General features: G+C 43.1%; 1 protein-coding gene across 1 annotated transcript in view; it reads left to right on the plus strand.

The window, feature by feature from the left end:
• Positions 1–26,262, plus strand: part of LOC117369907 (contactin-associated protein-like 4) — a 353,019-nt gene that overhangs the window by 246,259 nt on the left and 80,498 nt on the right. The window contains exons 12-13 of the mRNA XM_033965250.1: positions 9,267–9,386; positions 11,760–11,960. Coding sequence (XP_033821141.1) covers positions 9,267–9,386; positions 11,760–11,960 — 321 coding nt within the window. The remainder of the gene's footprint in view (positions 1–9,266; positions 9,387–11,759; positions 11,961–26,262) is intronic.

The following is a 26,262-nucleotide window of genomic DNA, read 5'->3' on the forward strand; positions in this document are numbered from 1 at the left end:
GAGACACGGCACGGAGGAGACTGATGGACAACGGTCTACAGTCCAACAGCCAATCAGGACACACGACATAAAAAAATCCACGAGACGGTGAAAGGTGAACCGCGATATATCGAAAGACAATCGCATTTACGAAATCTGCCCATTGCACCTCACCCCACTACGTCTGATCAAGTCTCTCCTGGTTGGATTTACATATATATTTTTTGACGTTGCTCTTTGTAACTTTTCTGCCAGCTCCTTGTCTCCATGGAGATGTTATTGCTTTGCCAGGAATATTCCACAGTCTGGCATTAAACACATCTTCCAAGTGTTTTGTTGCTCAAAAATCCATTGTAAAACCTGCATTTTCTCTGTAAACGGACTCGCCTCTCCACATATCTGACCCGTAAACTGGCTCAGTGGCGTCGCCCGCTTGTCTCCTTGGAGAAAAATACGTGTAATGCCGTGCTGTGGAACATTCCAGGCGAAGCAATAACACTCCACGGAGACCGAAAGCTCCATAAATCGCTTTTATCTCCTGATTCGTCCCAGTGAGCGCCCCCTCTCTGCACCGACGGGACGGTTTCTCTGAAGTGGAAAATCCTGTGGAAATTGTAGCTTTCATCTTTAGCCAAACACACCTCTTTGTTCCTTCACTTATTTTTACTCTAGTTTTATAAATTACTGCGTCGTTTTCTAAGTTTCCTTGAAAAATAAAATCACCTCAGAGCAGACAGTGAGGTCTTTTGTTACGTAAAGGAAAGTTCATGGGATTCATAGGTGACATTTTGAAGACTTTTCGTCGTTCTTAAGGAAAAAAAAATGTAGTTAATTGCTATTTTTCCATCGTTCTGAACCCGAGTTAAATCTGGTTTCAGGTCGTCAGCACAGAAACTGCTCTGAGCTTCTTTTAATAATGGGACAGTGCCAGCTCAGCTTTGCCTGCGCTTTTTGCATTCATTCAATCCTTTATTTAACCGGGATAAAAAATGAAAAAAAAACTCATTGAAATTAAAAATCCTGGCCAAGTGGCAGCAGCACAAATACAAAAGAGTCAATCCCATTTTCACAAACACAATATTAGGTCATGATTACCAGAAATAAATTAAAAAAACAACAACAAACAGTTGAGTCTTTCATGAAATAAGCTCCTTTAGCTGCCATTCATTTTGAAGCTTGTTCTGTGCAGCGGAAACGGCGAAAGAAACGACCTTTTTCCCAAGTGGGTGTGAAGCTTAGGCACAGTCAGTGAGGTACTCCTGTCGCGATGACACATTTTCAAGTGCGATATGTTGCTGAAGTGAATATAGGCGATAAACGATAACATTGAAACCAAATCATAAAGCAGAAAAATCGCCTAAAGAGTTTTCTAAATGTACAAGATTGTTAAGATATAAGATATGCCTTTATTAGTCTCACAGTGGGGAAATTAAAAAAAGAAAAGTATGTTAAAGTATGTTTCAGTTTCAGTGTCGTTAGCTCCTCCCTTTAGACAGATATAAGGCAGTGTCCAGCAGTGATTGGACCAGAACTGAAGAAAAGGCGAAGAAAACTGCGGAACGTCTCTCAAACTTTATGTCCGGTTTACAGAATAACATTTTTCCATTCATCAATTTTCTTTCACTCTGGGGCCGGGTCGCGGGGGAGGGCAGCAGTTTAAGCAGGGCCTCCCAGACTCCCCACACCCCAGACATGTCCTCCAGCTCCTCTGGTGGGACCCCAAGGCGTTCCTCCACCACAACAGACCGATACAAAGATCCGCCGGTCAACCTCACGCTCCATCCTTCCCTCGTCCCCTCGTGAACAAGACCCCGAATAGAGTTTTTGTTTTACTATAATATCTTTTTGCTGCAATAAATAAATAACAACATTTACATCCCTTAAAGTAGTTAGTAAAAAAAAAAAAAAAAAAAAAAAGTCCAGTTGACAGAATTGAAACTTTCTTTTACTATGAATTATACCACACTTAAAGCAGTTAGAAGTTTATAATTTAGCTCTCAAAGCCTCTAATTTCATTGTAGTAAAGAAAACAGTCAACATTTTTCTACTGGTACAAAGAAAAATGACTCACGACAAACCGATTCCCACAAAAATGACTGTTCCACCTCTGATACAGTAAACTGAAGGCGACGTAGCGTTAATCATGACAGACCTATCTCCGTTAACCTGTGGGGAGCTGCAAGGGTCAATCTTAGGGCCAATTCTTTTTTCTTAAAAACTTTTTTCTTTTCGTACAAACTGCCACTGGGTTCAGTCTTTTAAAAGTAAAGATTGAGATTTGATTTCACTGTTTTTCTGATGATGTGCAGATGTACCTTATGAACACAAAAACTCATCTCGTATTCTATTGAAATGTCTGCAGGAAATCAAAGAGTGGATATCGAGAAACTTTCCAATTTAAACAAGAGCAAAACGGAGATGGTGATATTTGGTGAGCCTGATCTTTAAATAGTGCACTTGGCCGACTTACGTCCAATTCCTGTTCTTCTGCTAAAACTCTTGGCGTTTGTATTGACAGTTCTTTAAAACTTTTAGACTTGAAAAGCAGATCAATCCAGTGTTTAAAGCCAGCTCCTTGGTAAAGTGAAATGTTACTTGGCCACAAACCACTTTCAAAAGATTGTGCGTGCACTCTTCACCGCTGTTTCAAATACTGTATTTTGGTGTAAACAGTCCTCAGTTCACCTCTTTACAAATGGTCCAAAATGCAGCTGCACACCTGTTTTCTGAAGCAAGTCGATAAGACCTCATCCCGCCTGTATTGGCTTTTTCGCCCTTGTTTTCAGAATTGATCTTAAAATATTAGTTTCTCTATGTATCCATGGACTGGCACCAGCTTAATTACCTGAAATACTGTCTGTGTTTCTGGTAAAATTCACATCCTGTCTCCAGTATCTTCAGATGGAGCACTGGGGCCTGTATGTAACTCTATGGGAGACTGACAGAAATATGATGAAATATGATTATTATGAGCCACAAATGTTTATTATTATACACTGCTTCGCCAAAAAGAAAAAAAAAACAAGTCGTCACCTGGATTTAACTAAGCAAATATGTTGGAGTTGCTGCAGTTGGTGCAGTCGAGGTTCAGCAGAATGAGGTCAGCTGACACCTGAATAAACTGAATGACCAGGTTATTCCATCAATGGATTTGTTCTTCCCTGATGACACGGCCAGATTCCAAGATGAAAATGCCACGATTCATCGGGATCAAAGTGTGAAAGAGTGAATCAGGAGAATAAGACACAGAGAGAGACAAAGAGAGAGGGAGGCTGAGAGGGAAAGAGAAAGAGAAGCAGAGAGAGAGGGAGAGAGAAAGAGAGGCAGGGAGAGAGAGACAGAGAAAGAAAGCAGAGAAAGAAGGAGAAACAGGCAGGAAGAGAGATGCACAGAGAGAGAAAGAGAGAGAGAAACCAGATAAAGATGGAGGAACAGGCAGGAAGAGAGATGCACAGAGAGAGAGAGAGAGAGAGAGAGAGAGAGAGACCAGATAAAGATGGAGGAACAGGCAGGAAGAGAGATGCACAGAGAGATGCACAGAAAGAGAGAGAGAAACCAGATAAAGATGGAGAAACAGGCAGGAAGAGAGATGCACAGAGAGAGAAAGAGAGAAATGGAAGCAGAGATGGAGAGAGGAGGTAGAGTGAGAAAGAGAGAGGGAGAAACAGAAAGAGAGCGAGAGAGATACAGAGAGAGAGAGAGAGAGAGAAATAGAAGCAGAGAGAAGGAGAAGAAGAAAGAGAGACAGAGACATCATTTTCACACATGGATCGTCCACCACAGAGTCCAGACCTTAACCCCATTGAGAATCTTTGGGATGAGCTGGAGAAGCTTTGAGCAGCGTCAGACTCGACCATCATCAATGTGAGATCAGGGAGGAAAATTAATGCAACACTGGATGGAAATAAATCTGTGACGTTGAAGAAGCGAAATCGAAACAATAATCAAAGCTAAAGGAGGTCCAATGAGATGTTAGTGTCTGACCTTTTTTTTTTTTTTTTGGTGGCGACTTTTGTTTTGACCAGGCAGTGTATGTTTGGGATCTGTTCCACAAACCTGTAAATCCTCGTGGAAAGGAGCCAGCTGAGGTGGCTCGTGCATCTGTTCTGGATGCCTCCTTGACGCCTCCCTAGGGAGATGTTCCAGGCAGGACACGCTGGGGGGACTATGTCTCTCGCGTGGCCTTGGGGTCCAGCAGTTCAGTGAGAGCGAAAAACATGCCGAAAGTTAGTAATAAATCATTTAAACTAAAACACAATGGTGCGTGTTGTTTTTTTTTAAAACATTCTCCCCTCCTGATGCATTAAACATGAGGCTAACCTGACATTAAACCTGCTGGCTGCTTGAAACTCTCTAATTAGCTCATTATGATTCTGTAATGAGACTGATGTATGAAAAAACAAGACCTTATCTGGGCTCCATTATCAAATATGTTTAATAATTGAAAAAGTTCAGCTCGTGACAGAAATACAGAGGAAACCATCTTCTCCTGATTACACCGCGCTATCGCGTCTCGCCTCGTGCGCATTTACACTTTTAATTCAATGAAGTTCAAGCCGATGGTGCATATTTTAATGACGTCAGGGCGAGGGTAGCGGAATGGGCTCGTGTCCAGTGTGGAGGAGAAGCAAAGTCACGCCCAAAACGCAGGATTTCTGAACTGGATTAGCCTTAAAGCACACGTATTGTGCTTGTGTCTGCTCTATAGTTCAAATCTACGACATCCGTGGATCGTTATGTTATGATTTGCTCATCTTAAATCGAAATATTGATCTAAAACGACTAAATAAAAGAAAGAAGTCCGTAAAAACGTCATCACAACAAAGAGCTGTATCGCTGTGGGTTGGTCCTGTGGATATCTGCACATTACGCTAGCAGATTGCAGATTTTTTTTCATTTGTACCAAAATAATTACGAAACGCTGCTGAATCTTAGTTGTGTCATCGATTAAGAACGTAAAATCGAAGAACGGAGTACGTCACGGTGGGCTGATCAAACGGGGATTGATCAGGAAGATGGCGTCTTGAAAATAAGCGATTTAAAGGTTACCGTATTTTCCAGAGTATAAGTCGCACCTGCCAAAAAATACATAATAATGAAGGAAAAAACATACTTCCTGATTCTCGGATGATACAATGGTTTATTATTAGATGCAGGCAGCACACAGCGGATTAATTTTGACCTCGAGAGCTGCTTATATAATAAATTTGTGCTGGAAGACATATTTTGGTCGAATATGTGGTAAATGGTCACTTTTTTTCTATAGTTCTACTCTCAAAGCGCTTTACATCAAAGAAACACTCACTCATTCACACACCGCTCTATCCCGACACTAGGGGGCGAGGTGGTTTAAGTGTTTTCCCCAAGAACACAACGGCAGAATTCATCTGTGGGAGCTGGAATCGCTCCGCCGACCTGTGGATCAGTCGATGTGATCACCCTGCCAAAGATGTCCATGTCAAGAGCGGGATTTCTTCTTCTTCGTCTTCTTCTTCTTCGTCTTCTTCGTCTTCTTCTTCTTCGTCTTCTTCATCTTCTTCTTCGTCTTCTTCTTCGTCATCTTCTTCGTCATCTTCTTCATCTTCGTCGTCTTCTTCTTCGTCTTCTTCGTCTTCTTCTTCTTCGTCTTCTTCATCTTCTTCTTCGTCTTCTTCTTCGTCATCTTCTTCGTCATCTTCTTCATCTTCGTCGTCTTCTTCTTCGTCTTCTTCTTCTTCGTCTTCTTCGTCTTCTTCTTCTTCGTCTTCTTCGTCGTCTTCATCTTCTTCTTCGTCGTCTTCTCCGTCTTCTTCGTCTTCTTCTTCGTCTTCATCTTCTTCTTCGTCGTCTTCTCCGTCTTCTTCGTCTTCTTCGTCTTCATCTTCTTCTTCGTCGTCTTCTCCGTCTTCTTCATCTTCTTCATCTTCTTCTTCATCGTCTTCTCCGTCGTCATCTTCTTCATCTTCGTCTTCTTCTTCTTCGTCTTCTTCGTCTTCTTCTTCGTCGTCTTCATCTTCTTCTTCGTCGTCTTCTTCGTCTTCTTCTTCGTTGGTCTTCATCTTCTTCTTCGTCGTCTTCTTCGTCTTCTTCTTCGTCGTCTTCATCTTCGTCGTCTTCTTTTTCGTCTTCTTCTTCGTCTTCTTCTTCGTCGTCGTCTTCTTCTTCTTCGTCTTCATCTTCGTCTTCATCTTCGTCTTCGTCTTCTTCTTCGTCTTCTCCGTCTTCTTCTTCTTCGTCTTCTTCTTCTTCCTCTTCTTCTTCGTCGTCGTCTTCTTCTTCTTCGTCTTCTTCTTCGTCTTCTTCTTCGTCTTCTTCTTCTTCGTCTTCTTCTTCGTCTTCTTCTTCGTCGTCTTTGTCTTCTCCTTCCTCTTCTTCTTCTTCGTCTTCTTCTTCCTCCTCCGTAGAATCCAATAGGACAAACTGCATATTTAGAATAAAGTACAGATTATTCTGAGAGGGCCGTGATGTTTCAGAAAATATCATTCAGTCTAAGTTTTCACAAATAGCTTCTTTGAAAACGCTGCACAGAGTAAAAAAAAAAAAAAACATAATAAATTTAAATATCAAAGCAAAGGCGTTTATTTATATACTGTTATTATTTTAGCTTTTCAAACGAATGTTCAGCCGTGAAAAAGACCAAAGGTTTTAAGGTCCACTGTGTAACTTTATGGGTGGCACCTAGCCGTCTCCATGGCGATGTTATTGAAGGTTCTACAGTATTGCTTAAACGGAGATAAGCAGGTGACATCAGATCTGTGGAGAGGCAATCCCGCTCATGGTAAAACATTCTGAGCAATAACTGAATAAATGCAAGATATACAAGTTTGGCACTGCACTGTGGAACATTTCAGGTAAAGCAGTAACATCTCCATGGCGACGAGCAGGTGACTGACCCTACAGAGCGCGCGTTTAAAGCCGAACTATTCTGCAAATACCGTAGTAGTAGCGTATTTTCTGGTCTATAAGTCGCAGTTTTTTTCATAGTTTGGCCCGGGGTGCGACTTATACTCAGATGCGATTTATATGAAATGTGAAATATGTTTTTTTTTCTTCATGATTATGCATTTTTTGGCTGGTGAAAACCTTTAATCCCTTATTTTCAAGATGCCATATCACTGATCAATCCCCGTTTTTACCACCACCGTTATTTGACCACTGTGACGTACTTGATTCTTCGATTTTATTTTCTTAATCAATGATACACATAAGATCCATCCTTTTTCTTCCGCTTATCCCGGGGGCAGCAGTCAAAGCAGGGACTCCCAGACTTCCCTCACCCCAGACACGTCCTCCAGTTCCTCCGGTGGGACCCCAAGGCGTTCCCAGGCCAGCCAAGGCAGAAGATTCAGCAGCGTTGTGAAATAATTTTAGTACAAATGAAAAAAACATCTCAAATCCGCTGGCGTGATCTGCAGATCCAGAGGAGGAGCCCACAGCTACACGGCTCTTTGTTCTGATAATGTTTTTACAGCAACATCAGCTCAACCGGGCACTGCAGTTTCCCAACAGCGGACTTGTTTCTTTTATTAAGTGGTTTTAGATCACATGTGTCAAACTCAAGGCCCGGGGGCCAAATGCGGCCCGCCATGTCATTTTATGTGGCCCGCGAAAAGGAAAATTTAAATGTATGACTGTCTTAAAATGTCAGATTATCAGGAGTTACAGACATTTTTTTTTTTTTTTTATATCTTTGCAAATTTGAGACAAACCATTTTGCTGATGTGGCCCTCGGTGAAATTGAGTTTGACACCCCTGTTTTAGATGAATATTTCAGAAGAAGAAGAAGATGACGACGAAGAAGAAGAAGAAGAAGAAGGTTTCCTCTTCTGCAGGCTGACGTGTCCAGTCTGCGTCCAAATAGTTCATCAACAGATTTTAGTCGTGAAAAGTTTTTCCTAATTTACCTTAAAACATAAATGTGACTCTTGTGAGGTTTAAGTCGTGTTATGTTTTCACCTCCTCAAAAACACATCTGGACTTGTGTTTTGTTTCATTCACACTTGTTTGAGTAACTTTTTATTATCAGTCTGTAACATCTCCAAAGCTCAAAATGCTCTGTTCCACCTTGTGATGTCATGAAGTGGTAGTTTTCAAGTTCACAGCTCCTTTTACATTTAGTTCAGTTGAGTTTGGCAATTCCAGGGATGAAATGATCCAAATGATCCTAGTGAAGCTGTGTGGAGTTTAAAAACACAGTGGAGCACTTCCTGTATTACCACATGACGAGTGTTTTCCGTTTGAGAGACAAACTCAGCTTCATCTTCTTCTCCTCCTTCTTGTCATTCTTCTTCTTGTCGTTCTTCTCCTTCTTCTTTTCTTGTTCTTGTTCTTTTCCTTGTCCTTCTTCTTCTCCTCCTCCTCCTCCTTCTTGTCCTTCTTCTTGTCGTTCTTCTTCTACTTCTTCCTTCTTCTTTTCTTGTTCTTTTCCTTGTCCTTCTTCTTCTTCTTCTCCTCCTCCTCCTTCTTGTCCTTCTTCTTCTTGTCGTTCTTCTTCTTCTACTTCTTCTTCCTTCTTCTTTTCTTGTTCTTTTCCTTGTCCTTCTTCTGCTTTTATTACAGTAGAGTGCAGTTTTCTTCTTCTTCTCCTCCTCCTGTTTTCATCCCAGTATCGTGCAGTTTTCTTCTTCTCCTCCTCCACTCCTCCTCCTCCTGTTCTTTTCATCCCAGTATCGTGCAGTTTTCTTCTTCTCCTCCTCCACTCCTCCTCCTCCTGTTCTTTTCACCCCAGTATCGTGCAATTTTCTTCTTCTTCTTCTCCTCCTCCTCCTCTTTTCATCCCGGTATCGTGCAGTTTTCTTCTTCTCCTCCTCCTGTTTTCATCCCAGTATCATGCAGTTTTCTTCTTCTTCTTCTTCTCCTCCACTCCTCCTCCTCCTCTTTTCATCCCAGTATCGTGCAGTTTTCTTCTTCTTCTGCTTCTCCTTGTTCTCCTCCTCCACCTCTTCTTTTCATCCCAGTATCGTGCAGTTTTCTTCTTCTCCTCCTCCACTCCTCCTCCTCCTCCTCCTGTTCTTTTCACCCCAGTATCGTGCAGTTGCAGTATATTCAAAAGTGATTACAAAAATAATAATAATGCTTTATATTTGTGCGTATGAGCAGAAAAGCGGCGGTGTATCCCTCACATTTATGACGCGTTTAATTAAATATCGATTGACTTCTTATGCAACGATAAACCTCCCCTCCAGAGAGCCTTTTAATTTCACCTCCATATTTATTTGAGATTATGGCTGTTCACTCAATAGAAAGTCATTATTATCTCTATTATATTTCCTGTTGAATATGTATTATGATTGTTTTGTCCTCCGCAGCGTCGTTTGAGCAGTCATGTGAGGCCTACAAACACCGAGGAAACACTACGGGACATTACTACATCGACCTGGACGGCAGCGGACCCGTCGGCCCCCTGCTGGTCTTCTGCAACATGACAGGTCGGATGCCATCGCCGTATTATCATTATTTTTATCTTTATTTATACGACGAGACCCGGTGAGACCAGTTAGACTCTTTTTCATGGGCGTTCTGTTCAAAATACATTAAAAAAAATGAGCGTAAAAAGTTCATTACCGGATTTTGTGGCACCAAAGTGTCCGATTTCGCTTGTCCTTGAAATATAATCCATTTTTCTGAAGCAAAACAAAACAAAAAAAAGCCAGTTTTCCCATCTCAGTTCTTGTCTGGCGAGTTTTTAGATCTTGATTTAATGTTTCCGAAATGAAGCATAAGTTTCGAACCTTACGTTTTTGTTTTAAACTTTGCATTGGGGCCACAATCTTGTCTAGAATAAAATATTAAAGAGGTTATTTTTGGAGCGTTTTACTTTGTTATGACGTTAATTCCTCATCAAAAACATGTGTGAAGTGGTTTTCTGAGTCATCCCCTGCGTGTTTGAGTGAACCGAATTCGAACGCGCTTTACGGTTGGGTGTACAAGACCACGTCGCCTGTCTAAAGCTCCGCCCACACGCCTATGTAAACAGGAAGTTCTCCGCAGCGCTCCCATGGATCTATAATAAGAACTGGATAAGACACGCCCCCTTTGTCCGCTTTGGTACTGCAGCTCCTGGTATTTTTTGGGACATCCACGGCGTTCCGGACGTTGCTGTCGGCGCCGCCATCGTCATTTGGGTTGTATTATTTTGCGTGGGGCAGCCAGTCTTGACAAGTTTCGTACGATCTACAAAGCCGTTTTAAAGCGTCCAGAGAATCGTTGCAGCGTTGACTTGTTGGTCTCATGAGCGTTGGACTTTTACACAAATCAACACGACTTTATATCGGATTTTAACAGCAAAACTTTTCTTAAATTCTCCATTGAAATGAACGGGAGTCCCACTTAACCGAAAGTACCATCGTAAAGACAGAACAGTTTAGTCACGTTTACGGTTTTCGCAACATGAGCTTTTTAGAACTTTTAAATCCTCAAAACACCTAAAATTTAACTTTCTTTGTAAGATTTAGCTTAGCCCCACTCTAGCAGGTGTCGCTCTGATTGGTCAGAGCTGGTCACGCGGTGCAGGTTTATGTCGTCACAAGTGGGCGGAGCTAGACCGGTATTCAGGAAGTAATGCAGAATGAAAAAAACAATGAGCTCAGACCTTTGAAAGCAACACAACGCCATGTTTGGTTCATCTTCTAGATCTTATTATACTTCCATGAGCGTGAAACAGCATCAAATGAAACTGGAACTAATTTAACAGTTTAATTTGTTGTTTTTTGGGTGAATGTAGCATTTTTAAAACAATAAAAGGCACCTTGGTGATCTAAATAAGTTGAAGAAGTGAAATACCTCTCTTTATGCAACATTTGTTTGTGGATATTTATTTTTTTAAAACAGTTCAGCTCTCAATAATCTAGTGTGCACTTCTCTGTACAGACACTGATCATTGTTACATACTGATATATTTTTTTTTATGTTTTTTCTATTTAATAACCTCCTGAGACCCGAGCTCTTGCATGTCAGGCTTTATTAATTTCTCTTTGTTATTTGGGATGACTGGGACCTGTGTAGTTTCTGAGAAAAAATTATGTAAATCTAATGTCCTCGTATGTGGACATTATGCTCATTTTGATAAAACATTTGAATAATGATTTTCAAAAACTATTTATTAAGACCTTGAACACAGCAACATTTGTCCTGATGTAAAAACAAAATGAGAAACAACAATTGTGCCTCTTGGAACAATGTGTCTCGTGTGAAGAGCTGCTGACAGGAACAGGAAGAAAAACAAAAACAAAACAAACAAAAAAAAATTCTAAACATTCTAAACTGTTAAAAATGAATATATTGCTGTTATTCTTCATCTAATAATTTGCACTGTGGCCTAAACAACCCAAAAACGTGTTGTCCACATATGAGGACGTCAGGTCTCAGGAGGTTAATTAGATTTCATTTTAATTTATTAATTTGTTGCTGCGTCTTTATTTCATTTAGACTCATTTTTATATAGATTAAGTCCTACAAAAACAAAACAAAACCCAAAAAACAATTATATGGTAAGGTCTGAAGTACAAGTAGCTCAGCAGGAGGTGGAGTGTTTGTCCTCCGATCCAAAGGTTGCTGGTTCAAATCCCGCTCTTGACAAACATCATAAAACGACATAAAAAAAATATTCGTTGAGTGGTCAGGTCCAGTGAAGCGCAGGTTGGTGGTGCAATTTCAGCTCCCACAGATGAATGCTGTTGTTGTGTCCTTGAGCAAGACACTTAACCCACCTCTAAAATGTCTGTATGAATGTGTGAATGGTTGCTTGATGAATGAAATGGCGGCGGCGGTTACATTTGTCTCCGTCTCTTTACTTTGAGCAGACGACCGAGCCTGGATGGTGGTTCAGCACAACAACACGGAGCTGACCCGCGTGAGCCCGTCTCCGTGGGAACCGCAGCACTCCGCCCACTTCGACTACGGCGCCGAGGAGGAGCAGCTCATGGGCGTCATCAACCAGTCAGAGCACTGCGAACAGGAACTGTCCTACTACTGCAGGAAGTCCCGCCTCCTCAACACCCCAGGTACTTCAGCCAAAACCGGGAACGTTTTTTATATTTGGGATAGACGTTATGGAGAGGAGGAGATGAAAGGCTGATGGTTCTGCTGCTGCGGTAGAGGTGGAGGAGGGTTGTGTCGTACCTAAGATGACTGGAGGAAAGAGGGAGGAGAGAGTGCATTTGTGTGAATGGCCCGTCCAGTCCCCGTATTGATACTTAGCAGTGACATCATGCTGGGGAAAACTGCATCTGTGTCTATGGAGGAATGTTCAGCAGTTACCACGGTGACACAATACACACAACAACAAACACAGCGAATGCGAACGGATGGATGGATGAATGGATTGGAACACATTTTAGGTTCACGGTCAACAATAATGGATGGATGAATGGATAAATAGATGGATGAATGGATGGATTAATGGATGGAAGGATGAATAGATGGATGAATGGATGGATTAATGGATGGATGGATGAATTAATTTAAACTACACATTTTTAGGTTCATGGTCAACAATAATGGATGGATTAATGGATGGAAAGATGGATGGACGGATGGATGAATGGATCGATAAATGGATATAAACAACACATTTTTAGGTTCATGTCAACAATGGAAAGATGAATGGATGGATGAATGGATCGATGAATGGATGGATGGATGAATGAATTTAAACAACACATTTTCATGGTCAACAATAATGGATGGATGAATGGATAGATGAATGAATGATGAATGGATGGATGAATGTATGGCTTGGATGATGATGAATGGATAGATGAATGAATTTAAACTACACACTTTTAGGTTCATGATCAACAATAATGAATGGATGGATGAGTAGATGGAGGGATGAATGAATGAATGGATGGATGAATGTATGGCTTGATGAATGGATGGATGAATGAATTTAAACTACACATTTTTTAGGTTCATGGTCAACAATAATGAATGGATGGATGGATGGCTGGATAAATGGATGGATGAATGGATTTAAATAACACATTTTTAGGTTCATGGTCAACAATAAAGGCGAGTGCGACTGTTGGCTAACGTTAGCTAGCTTGTGGCTGTAATGTTATTTGACGGTAACTCGTTTAACAGCACAGATCATCTCACCTGTTGTAGCTCCAACTAAATCAGCTCTTTCTTTCAGAATAAAGCCTAACTTGCGTAACAACATCTGACAGACCAGTGCCTCCAGTTAGCTTTTTTGGCGTACCACCCTCCCTGTCTACACTAATGTCTGACTGGGCGAGTATTTCCTTGACGTAAAGCGCTTTGGGAGCCCTGAAGGTGTAAAAACGCTGTGTAAAAACGTGACAAAACACAACTGCAGGTTTGTCGACGATAAGAAAGTAAAACGTGATTCAAAACTTAACTTGTCAATAAAGTTTCCAACTCCAGAAGTCGTATTGGGATCGTATAAACAAACCGGCGTATATCAGATGTAGGAATGGACCTTATGGACATGTACACTCTTCTTCTGCGCTCCCAACTCTCCCTGCTCTGTCTTTATCACTCCGCCGCAGATGAACTCTTCCGCCGCATTTACCGCGGACTCTCTGCAGCCACACGGCGTCCCACAGCTTAACACAACTCCACCCCATCGCCACCGAAAAAAAAACGCCCAAAGATATGACTTATTAAACGTGACAAATCGCGGAAATTTGAATATTTGCTCATCCCAGTTTTGTGATTACATTCGGAGCAGGAGAGCGCGAGCCGTTTAAGAGGAAATTGCACTCGGCTCCTGGCACCGGAGGGATCCATATTGCGCAGACCAAGAGGAAAGCGGTGAATTGCTGATTTAGTTAATTTAGTCACTAATTAAAACATCAATTACGTTTATATTATAGAGTTTGTTCCGTTTCGGCAATAGCTTAGAGCCGATGTGTGTAACTTAATTTGTGGAGTGAATTCTTAGCCAGTCCAACATCTGCTGCTGTTTGCGGGGCTTTCATTGTTCGCTTAATACAGAGCTTAACAATGCCTCACAGCCTCGAAGATTTACTCCAAAATGGCTCCCATTCTTCCCCAAAGAAAAACAACAGTCAACAATCTGTTCAATTATGTTTTACTAATTTAATCTGAAAGGTAAATTGCAATCTGGTGTCTCTGTGAGCAGCCACCGAATGCCTTTTGTCCAACTGCGGAACGAGATTAAACTCACCATTTCGAGAAAAAGCGACGGAATTGATATTAAAAAGGCTGTTAAACTTATATCTTTGCTAAGTTACGCGTCACATCCGTGGAGAGCCGGATCGCTCACAGCAATAAGATGCATGTAATTGAATAAATGGAAGGAAGCAAGACTAGAACTCGCAAGCTTCCAGTTTGAGGGCACATACTTGCTCTCCAACTCTAGATTATTAGTGGTAAAGGTACGCTATGTAACTTTTCTGGTGGTAGCGACCTGTTTATCACCATGGAGATGTTATTACTTGGTGGAAAGTTACTTATTGTTGGATTTAATCTGTTTTTATCAGCTTGAAAAACGTGTTTTCTTACAATGAGAGCGCTCGCTTTTCCACAGGTGCGATATGCTCGTCGCCGTGGAAGTTATAAGTTTATACACATCTCCATGGAGACGAGGTGGTGGATACTCAGAAAAAGTTGCATAAAGCATCTTTAAAGGTCCATGTATTTGAGAAAAAGTGAGTGTTTTGTGTACTGTCGTCTAATTATAAAGCATTTTCTGTCCGATAAACAGGAAGTGCACCTTGTTGTTCGCTTTATCGTCACAGCGAAACGCCGCACTGGTGTCTGAGAGTTGTGAAAAGAGCTTATAAACTCATCGTGGTGAATAAGTGGAATAAATGTGGGATTGATGGTTTTCAGATTGTGTTTTTAGTCTGCGATGACGTCAGAGAGGCTGTTTTTTTTATATTGATTATATTGCACTTTGCCATGAAATATCCAGATGGTAAATGCATGATTATTATTTTATTGTATTGTATTGTATTGTTTTTTTATTTTTATTGTATTTTATTTTTATTTTTATTTTATTTTTATTGTATTGTATTGTATTGTATTGTATTTAATTTAATTTAATTTAATTTAATTTAATTTAATTTAATTTTATTTTATTTATTTATTTATTTATTTATTTATTTATTTATTTATTTATTTATTTATTTATTTATTTATTTATTTATTTATTTATTTATTTATTTATTTATTTATTTATTTATTTATTTATTTATTTATTTATTTATTTATTTATTTATTTATTTATTTATTTATTTATTTATTTATTTATTTATTTATTTATTTATTTATTTATTTATTTATTTATTTATTTATTTATTTATTTATTTATTTATTTATTTATTTATTTATTTATTTGGACAGTGCATGTTAATAAACAGACATAATTCAACATAAACGTAAACACACCGGATTATAGTCAAAGGCTAATTTCCATCTGTTTTCCCAAGGGCTGGGGTCACAAAAGGGTCAAAATAGAAATTGCACACTAGACACATTGCACAATTGCCATTATTGCAGTGTTGAAACTTGATCATTTATTCTCCCGACTGGACTCAAGATCTCAGCATATAACAACAAAAATCTACATTCTGACAATATCCATTTCATCTAATCCCATTTGTGTAAAACAATACTAATCTATAGACTGTAAAACTTACCAATAACTGCTTAAACTAGTTCTGTTTTTCACATTTTAAAACAGTATCCATCAGGTACAGGGCCTTTAAATTGGGTTATTTTGCCCAGTTTACATTTTCTCAGCATGTATTTTTACTACAGTTACAAAAATGTTCAAAACTGTCCGATCTCCACCAGTGTCTTGCCCCGTTTGAGATACGCCGCAGAAATCTGCCTTCATCACATCACGTCTCATCGAAATGACAAATTAAAATGTATTATACAACCACAGTCGAAGAAAAACAAAAAATCGGGCAGGAAAAAAGCTAATATTTTTTAAAAAGTCCTGAGAAACAATGTATTTATATAAAGGTTAAATTTGTGAATCCTGGAGTTGCGTCTTTTTGTTTCATTCACACAAACAAACCTGCATAATTAAGCTGAGTTCTTCTCTCAAACTGAAATCGCTCCGTTCCACCTTGTGATGTCATCATGTGGTAATACACGAACAGGATGTGCTCCACTGCGTTGTTTTTTACTTGAAAAAATTGGTACTTCGTGACATCACAAGGTAGAACAGAGCGTTTTGAGCTTGGGAGATGCAGACAAAACACAACTCCAGGTCTGTTTTCGAGGCAGAAACAGTGTTATAACATGACATGAAGCTCACAGGAGTCAGGTTTGTGTGATATAGGAGCTTTGAGTGGAAATTCCAGTATATTCACTTTGTTCTTTGTGGGGAAGAGGATCCATATGTGCACGGGTTATGGAGAGGTGAGCGTAGTGTAAGCTTATAGAGCGGGTTGCAGCATCACAGGGGCAGCGTCCTCTCTCCTGACGCACCGAAGGCTGTGAAGATAATTCATTTATGTGCAGGCCGTGTGTTTACAGAGGTGCGTTTGGGTTAAAGTCCATTCAGTGTGGCAGCTGTCTACATTTCGGATCAATTCTCACCTTGTCCTTGTTTCTTTGTACCGGCTGTCGATGGCACTCGGGAGGATTATTTAAAGGCACACTGTGTAACCTTCTAGGACCGTGTCATCTGCCGACAGTAAGAGAGCGTTTGTCCACTGATCTGAAGGATGGCGGTTCAAATCCCACTCTCCACATAAAGATCTTTGGTAGAGCGTCCGGATCGACTGACGCACGGGTCGGCGGTGCGATTCCAGCTCCCACGGATGAATGCTGTTGTTGTTGTGTCCTTGGGCAAGACACTTAACCCATCTCGCCCCCAATGTCTGCGCACACTGGCGTTTGAATAGTTGAGTGTTTGTTTGTTTTTTGACGTAAAGTGCTTTTAGAGCCTCGAAAAGTGGAAAAGCGCCGTATAAAAAGTTGACCATTTACCATTTATTGCGTTGCCTGGCTTGAAATATTCAACACAATGGCATTAAAATGGGCTATCTCCATGGAGACAAGCAAGTGACGGTGCTATTAAAAGTTGCATGCTCCGACAGCCCGGTGATGATGGCGAAAGGAGAGTCGCCGGCGCCTTCAAATACCTGGAATGGATGATAAAGAGATGGAAAACCGTACAAAAAAGTGTAAAGAAGTGAGTGTGACGTCAACCATAACGTTCAGCTTCAGTCAAATGAAGCTCATCGAGGCTAGAGCAGTTATAGCGGCGAATTTGGAGTCGATTTCCTCATTTGGAATTCTGACCGGAAGTATTATAGCAACTAAAGAGCCAATCAGGAGTCAGCCTCCTTTTCCCGGAAAGAAGGAAGCTGATTTGTCTGTTATTAATGTTCACAATAGCGAAATAAAAACACCAGGATCATGTAGATTGGGTTAATATGAACATTTTAAAAAACCAAAATAACGAGTCTGACAGCAGTTACGAAAAGAGGAGCAACAGTTTTTCTACAGAAAGTGAACTGGAGCCGGAAGTGCGTCCGTGATCACTTTCTATTTGGAGCGCAGCGGCTAGCGGGTTAGCTATGTCCATTTATATATACAACTGCCAGAAAACCAGTGAATCGCTGAGTCTGTGGGGGTTGAGGATGGGGCGAACAACTCTTATCTCAGGAAAAAGTCTGTTACAGAAATGGCAACGAAGATAATTTCATCTGTGAACGAGAGCCCCCATAACGATCAAAAACACTATATACTGTAATGATCTGATATTCTGTGTTTAGTTCAGAGCTGACACCTTTTGTTGTTCTTGTAACTGTTTGTGTTGTTGTTGATGTTAAATGCTTTTGTATACACTTGGTCACGTTGTATATACTTGGTCGCTTGGTTGGCAGTTCGTCGGTTACTGGTCTGATGTTGGAGTGAATTGAGGCTGTTGTTGTTTTGCTCTTATTTTGGCGTTGGTTACAGCCTACAGTAGCCCTTAGGTTCAGAAAATAAACAACCAGAAGAAATTTGGCATGTTTCTTTACACCAGAACGCTACAATACATTTATTATACAGTCGTCTGTCGCTATATTGCAGTTCACCTTTCGCGGTTTCGCTGTTTCGTGGATTTTTTTAGTGTAATTTTGCCTGTTTTTGAGTGTGCATTGTGTTCTTTGTCCTGATTGGCTGTTGGACTGTAGACCATTGTGTTCTTTGTCCTGATTGGCTGTTGGACTGTAGACCATTGTCCATCAGTCTCCTCCGTGCCGTGTCTCCTGTCCAGTACAGAATGTGTTCAGACAAATTTACATAAATGTTGAATCGCAGTGTGACTCTGAAGTGCTGTACGTTTGCAATTTGTTTTCTCCCCGACAAAACCCACAATGTCGATGAAACGTTCTGCACCGACAAAGACGCCTACGAAGGTTTGAACTTTAAGAGAGTTTAAACGAGAGAGAAATGTGAGAAAATGTTAACGCCTGTGTGAGAAAAGTGTATAAAGTGTGTGGTGAGGGGTTTTACAGCCAAAAACATATAGAATAAATGTAAAAAATAAAGTTGACTCTTCACAGATCTTAGTCTTAGTTCTGGGATCTTCCTGAAGTAGAGTTTAGACCTGGTTTAGTGCTGGTACTTTAAGCCGACTACTTTAAGAGGTGCTACGGTCTTTAAAAAGTTTGAGAATGACTCTATCTATAAAATATATTTAAGAGGAAAAAATCTTTAAGCTTAAAGTCCCTGGGTGAAAGCGTCAGAGTGCAGCTGCTGTGTTTGCCTCAGGTGCACCCAACACACGTCCCAGGACCCAACACACACCTCCCAGCACCTAACACACACCTCCCAGCACCTAACACACACCTCCCAGCACCTAACACACACCTCCCAGCACCTACACACAACTCCCAGCACCTACACACAACTCCCAGCACCTAACACACAACTCCCAGCAGCTACACACACCTCCCAGCAGCTACACACACCTCCCAGCAGCTAACACACACCTCCCAGCACCTACACACACCTCCCAGGACCCAACACACATGTCCCAGGACCCAACACACACCTCCCAGCACCCAACACACACCTCCCAGCACCTACACACATCTCCCAGCACCTACACACACCTCCCAGCACCTAACACACACCTCCCAGCACCTACACACACCTCCCAGCACCTACACACACCTCCCAGCACCTAACACACAACTCCCAGCACCTAACACACACCTCCCAGCACCTAACACACACCTCCCAGCACCTACACACACCTCCCAGCACCTACACACACCTCCCAGCACCTACACACACCTCCCAGCACCTAACACACAACTCCCAGCACCTAACACACACCTCCCAGCACCTAACACACACCTCCCAGCACCTACACACACCTCCCAGCACCTAACACACACCTCCCAGCACCTAACACACACCTCCCAGCACCTAACACACATCTCCCAGCACCTACACACACCTCCCAGCACCTACACACACCTCCCAGCACCTAACACACACCTCCCAGCACCTAACACACACCTCCCAGCACCTAACACACACCTCCCAGCACCTAACACACACCTCCCAGCACCTAACACACACCTCCCAGCACCCAACACACACCTCCCAGCACCCAACAAACACCTCCCAGCACCTACACACACCTCCCAGCACCTACACACACCTCCCAGCTCCTAACACACACCTCCCAGCACCCAACACACACCTCCCAGCACCTAACACACACCTCCCAGCACCTAACACACACCTCCCAGCACCTAACACACACCTCCCAGCACCTAACACACACCTCCCAGCACCTACACACACCTCCCAGGACCCAACACACACGTCCCAGCACCTAACACACACCTCGCAGCAGCTAACACACACCTCCCAGCACCTACACACACCTCCCAGCAGCTAACACACACCTCCCAGCAGCTACACACACCTCCCAGCACCCAACACACACCTCCCAGGACCTAACACACACCTCCCAGGACCTAACACACACCTCCCAGGACTTAACACACACCTCCCAGCACCTAACACACAACTCCCAGCACCTAACACACACCTCCCAGCACCTAACACACACCTCCCAGCACCTAACACACACCTCCCAGCACCTACACACACCTCCCAGCACCTACACACACCTCCCAGGACCCAACACACACGTCCCAGGACCCAACACACACCTTCCAGCACCTAACACACACCTCCCAGCACCTACACACACCTCCCAGCACCTAACACACACCTCCCAGCACCTAACACACACCTCCCAGCAGCTAACACACACCTCCCAGCAGCTAACACACACCTCCCAGCACCTAACACACACCTCCCAGCACCTAACACACACCTCCCAGCACCTAACACACACCTCCCAGCACCCAACACACACCTCCCAGCAGCTAACACACACCTCCCAGCAGCTAACACACACCTCCCAGCACCTAACACACACCTCCCAGCACCTAACACACACCTCCCAGCACCTAACACACACCTCCCAGCACCTAACACACACCTCCCAGCAGCTAACACACACCTCCCAGCACCTAACACACACCTCCCAGCACCTAACACACACCTCCCAGCACCTACACACACCTCCCAGCACCTAACACACACCTCCCAGCACCTAACACACACCTCCCAGCACCTACACACACCTCCCAGCACCTAACACACACCTCCCAGCAGCTAACACACACCTCCCAGCACCTAACACACACCTCCCAGCAGTTAACACACACCTCCCAGCACCTAACACACACCTCCCAGCACCCAACACACACCTCCCAGCACCCAACACACACCTCCCAGCACCTAACACACACCTCCCAGCACCTAACACACACCTCCCAGCACCTAACACACACCTCCCAGCAGCTAACACACACCTCCCAGCACCTAACACACACCTTCCAGCACCTAACACACACCTCCCAGCAGCTACACACACCTCCCAGGACCTAACACACACCTCCCAGCAGCTAACACACACCTCCCAGCAGCTAACACACACCTCCCAGCACCTAACACACACCTCCCAGCAGCTAACACACACCTCCCAGCAGCTAACACACACCTCCCAGCAGCTAACACACACCTCCCAGCAGCTAACACACACCTCCCAGCACCTAACACACACCTCCCAGGACCTAACACACACCTCCCAGGACCTAACACACACCTCCCAGCACCTACACACACCTCCCAGCACCTAACACACACGTTCCAGCACCTAACACACACCTCCCAGCACCTAACACACACCTCCCAGCAGCTACACACACCTCCCAGCACCTACACACACCTCCCAGCACCTAACACACACCTCCCAGGACCTAACACACACCTCCCAGCACCTACACACACCTCCCAGCACCTAACACACACGTTCCAGCACCTACACACACCTCCCAGCACCTAACACACACCTCCCAGCACCTAACACACACCTCCCAGGACCTAACACACACCTCCCAGCACCTACACACACCTCCCAGCACCTAACACACACGTTCCAGCACCTAACACACACCTCCCAGCACCTAACACACACCTCCCAGCAGCTACACACACCTCCCAGCACCTACACACACCTCCCAGCACCTAACACACACCTCCCAGGACCTAACACACACCTCCCAGCACCTACACACACCTCCCAGCACCTAACACACACGTTCCAGCACCTACACACACCTCCCAGCACCTAACACACACCTCCCAGCACCTAACACACACCTCCCAGGACCTAACACACACCTCCCAGCACCTACACACACCTCCCAGCACCTAACACACACGTTCCAGCACCTAACACACACCTCCCAGCACCTAACACACACCTCCCAGCAGCTACACACACCTCCCAGCACCTACACACACCTCCCAGCACCTAACACACACCTCCCAGGACCTAACACACACCTCCCAGCACCTACACACACCTCCCAGCACCTAACACACACCTTCCAGCACCTAACACACACCTCCCAGCACCTACACACACCTCCCAGCACCTAACACACACCTCCCAGCACCTACACACACCTTCCAGCACCTAACACACACCTCCCAGCACCTACACACACCTCCCAGCACCTAACACACACCTCCCAGCACCCAACACACACCTCCCAGCACCTACACACACCTCCCAGCACCTACACACACTTTTCATGTAGAATACAATGTTGAATTCATTCTACGTGTCATTCTGTGAAGCTAAACGGTTATTTTAATTTCAGTTTACGTCTTTTTCCTGATAAAGTTTTCTATTAGTTTCACATTAATCCTGGTTTAGAACTGATCCATTTTGTTTTGCCTTTTTAGTTGTTGACATATTGTAAAGGGACGATACTGTAAAAAACAAAAAAAGCACTTTCTCTTCTCTCCTTCATCCTAATGTTTCACACAACCCTCCTCTTCCTCCTCCTCCTCCTCCTCCTCCTCCTCACATCCGCAGCAGCAGAACCATTAACAAACAAACTCAAACTCTTTATCTCCTCCACGTCTCCTCCAGAGTTTAGCCCTAAAGGAAGATCATTTTTCTGACTCTGGATAATAATTCCACAATAGTCTCATTCCTGTGCGTCGTTGACTTCTGTCTGTCCAGAAAAAACGCACCAAAGTTTATCCGTTTATTAGGTCGAGGTCACGTGACATCATAATATCATAGAATCCTCCATTGACTCTGACTCCAATTCACTTTCTATTGAAAAACCGCGTCCTCTCTCTCCGTAACTGCCGCCGTCAGACTCGTCATTTTGGTCTTAAAATGTTCGTATTAACCCGCTCTACGTGATCCCGGTGTTTTTATGTCGCCGTAGTGTCCGTAAATCAAGATATGAACATTAATAAGAGACGAATCAGCCGCCTTCTTGCTCCGAGGTCACTCCCGCTAGCGTTAGCAACAGGTTTGATCGACAACCGCCTGCTCCTTGCTAAACCAGTGGTGCAAATGGGAAAGGACTGGCTCTTTGGTTGCTATGATACTATGGTCGAAATTGCAAATTTGCAGATTTTTTTGGTATTTTTGTTTTGGTAATACAATTAGAATTAAGCTGCTGAAGTTTGAATAATTAATTCCTTTGGCTAATTATCACTTCAAGCCGCATTGGTTCTTTAATGTCTATGATACTCGTGGTCGGGATTCCTGATATGGAACTCGCCGCTTTAACCGCTAACCATCGATGAGCTTCATTTGACCGAACGCTGCGGGCGACGTCACACTCACTTAGTCCACGTTTTTATACAGACTATGACCAAACCACAGCGTCGTAATCAAAGATGGAGCTGTCATGAAAAGTTGAACAAATATTTTAGGGCTCATAATTTATCGCACGTATAATTTTTTTTTGTAGAAGTGAAGAGATTTTTGGAATTTTTGTTGTAATACGATAAGAATTAAGCTGTTTAGCGTTGAATAATTAACTATTATTTCACAAAGATGCAATCAAAGACTTTCTGTTATCCGTAAATTAAAAGGACTCCATGTTTCACCACATCTGCTGCTTATTCTGCATCGTCCAACCTGTCCTACCGTACTGTTCACCGTGTTTTCTTATCACGCTCACACTTAAAAACCGTAATTCTTTCACAAAAATAACCCACCTAGCAGCAAAAATCGTCGGTCTCCCTGCTCCCGGTCTGTCACGGCTAAACTCTAAAGCCGTTACTCGTACGGCGCAGACAATAACGCAGGACCACACTCATCCACCGCGCCGTTACTTTAGGTCGTATTCACACTAGCACTGGTTAGTACGCTTTAATCGAACTCTAGTTCTTTTGGCCACAAAGTCCGGTTGGTTTGGTCAGGTGTGAATGTGCAATCGAACTCTGATACGGTCCAAAAAAGCGAACTCTGGTCCGCCAAAAAACCTAGGTCTCGGTCCGGTTGAAGTGAACTCTGGTACTGTTCGAATGCATATGTGAACGCTAAGCGGACCACAGGCCGCTCCAAAGACAGGAAGCGGATTACATGCAGAGCATTCTGGGTAAATAAAACCAAAACAAACACGGGTGCAAAGCTAGCGGAGCGGAGAAATGGCTCGTGGTCAGATGTGGAGAGGAGGTAAAAGCCCTCATAGAAATATGGTCTGACGAAAATATATGTCAGTTACTCGTGACCACGCACAAAAACAACGAGGTTTATAAATTAATAAGTGAAAAAATGAAAGCAGTAGGATTCCCCCGCACTGTAGCGCAGTGTCGGACAAAAGTAATTTTGTTTACATTTCCCTGCGGAAAAGAAGTTGCGTTGTATTGACCAATAGACGAGCGGCGTTTCTTCTTCATGGTTTTTTGTCTCGTTTCCTTCCATGGTTTTTGGTACAGCGCCACCACATGTGAAGGATTAGACAAGCTCCTCAAAAGGTTTGGTTCGTTTGACAAAAAGCAGTGTGAAAGCAAACCGCTCCATTTGAAAGTGTTAACAATGTTTCAATTTTGGTCCCGAATCGAACCGAGTCTACTGGACTATTAGGTGTGAAAACGACCTTACTCTACTGCCCTTCAGGTCGACGATACGGGACTCTCAGATGTAATAAAACACATTTCAAAAATAGTTTCATACCCACAGCCGTTATTAACCTGAACAATCTATAAACCACGAAACTCTGATTATTATTCTGCACTTTTATAATGTCGTTTACTCGCCTTGGGTCTGTCCAATGTGAAGTGTTTGTGTGGTTTTGTATGGAAATGGCGTTTTTCCCTGTGCGAACGCGATAAAGTAACTAACTAACTAACTAATTATGGCTCGTTATTGCTTCAAGCCGCTCCTTCCCGCTCGCCAACAGCTTCACCCCGGATTGGCTCTTCCGTTGCTATGATACGGTAAGAATTCCTCGAACGTCAAAACAGCAAACCTCGATGAGCTTCGTTTGACGGGAGCTGAACGCTGTGGGCGACGTCACGGTTTATAAGTTCAACGTTTGTTAATTCACCTTAATTGGAAAAAAATAAATAAATAAAAAACTAAAACAGTTTTTTTTTTGCCCTCGTCTGGGAGTAAAACACCATCACAGTCTGAAATCTGAAAAAAACACCAGAACACGGTCATTTCAACTTCGTGTTTATGCAGCATTTTGACGACTTTTTTCCCCATTCAGATCTCACTTTTGTTAAACGTTTCGGCAACAGCTCTCATTTTGTCTCATCCTGAAACTCATGCATAAACTATTCTTCACTTCTGAGTCATTTCATTTGCCTGTCGGAGTTTCCTCGTTGATTTAAGACGAGTTGCGGAGCGGCGGTGGAGCAAACGGAGGGGGGCGGGACGTGTTTTTGTATTTGTGACGATTGGCGGGCGGCGTTAGCGTTAGCGTGCTGTCTCCGGTCTGTGTCTTTGTTGTGAGATGTGATCGTTCCCGGTGAGGAGGGGGATTGTGTTGTGACAGCGCTCGGTGTCTGCTCGGGTTTATCGTCTTATTTACCGAGCGTCTTTTGTGTAAGACGATAGAAGGGAGTGGGCAGAGGAGGGGCTAACGTAATAAGATGGAAGTGATACTGCGGCGGCGGCGGCGGTCACACTTTACAATACTCCAGAGTTCAGAGCAGCAGATGGAGGATGAGCTGGGCCAATATTTGGGGGTAAAAGGCTGATTTTGATCATTTTACACAAATGACATGATGTAAAATGCTGCGTCTGCAGGTTTGAGCTGGAGCCATGAGGAGATGAGTCCAAAGGCCGAGATCTCAGTTTAGCTCTCGATCTGTATTCATGCTCTTAACCATGGTCCACGGTTTAGTCCTGGTTTAGTCCTGGCTTAGTCCTGTTTTAGTCCTGGCTTAGTCCTGTTTTAGTCCTGTTTTAGTCCTGGCTTAGTCCTGTTTTAGTCCTGGCTTAGACCTGTTTTAGTCCTGACTTAGTCCTGTTTTAGTCCTGTTTTAGTCCTGTTTTAGTCCTGTTTTAGTCCTGGCTTAGTCCTGGCTTAGTCCTGGCTTAGTCCTGGTTTAGTCCTGGCTTAGTCCTAGCTTAGTCCTGGCTTAGTCCTAGCTTAGTCCTGGCTTAGTCCTGGCTTAGTCCTGGCGTAGTCCTGGTTTAGTCCTGGTTTAGACCTCATTTAGACCTGGTTTACACCTGGTTTAGTCCTGGTTTAGTCCTGGCTTAGTCCTGTTTTAGTCCTGGTTTAGTCCTGTTTTAGTCCTGTTTTAGTCCTGGTTTAGTCCTGTTTCAGTCCTGTTTTAGTCCTGTTTTAGTCCTGGTTTAGTCCTGTTTTAGTCCTGTTTTAGTCCTGGTTTAGTCCTGTTTTAGTCCTGTTTTAGTCCTGGTTTAGTCCTGTTTTAGTCCTGTTTTAGTCCTGGTTTAGTCCTGTTTTAATCCTGTTTTAGTCCTGTTTTAGTCCTGTT

This window comes from Periophthalmus magnuspinnatus, chromosome 4 (genome assembly GCF_009829125.3).
Source record: "Periophthalmus magnuspinnatus isolate fPerMag1 chromosome 4, fPerMag1.2.pri, whole genome shotgun sequence".
NCBI lineage: Eukaryota > Metazoa > Chordata > Actinopteri > Gobiiformes > Gobiidae > Periophthalmus > Periophthalmus magnuspinnatus.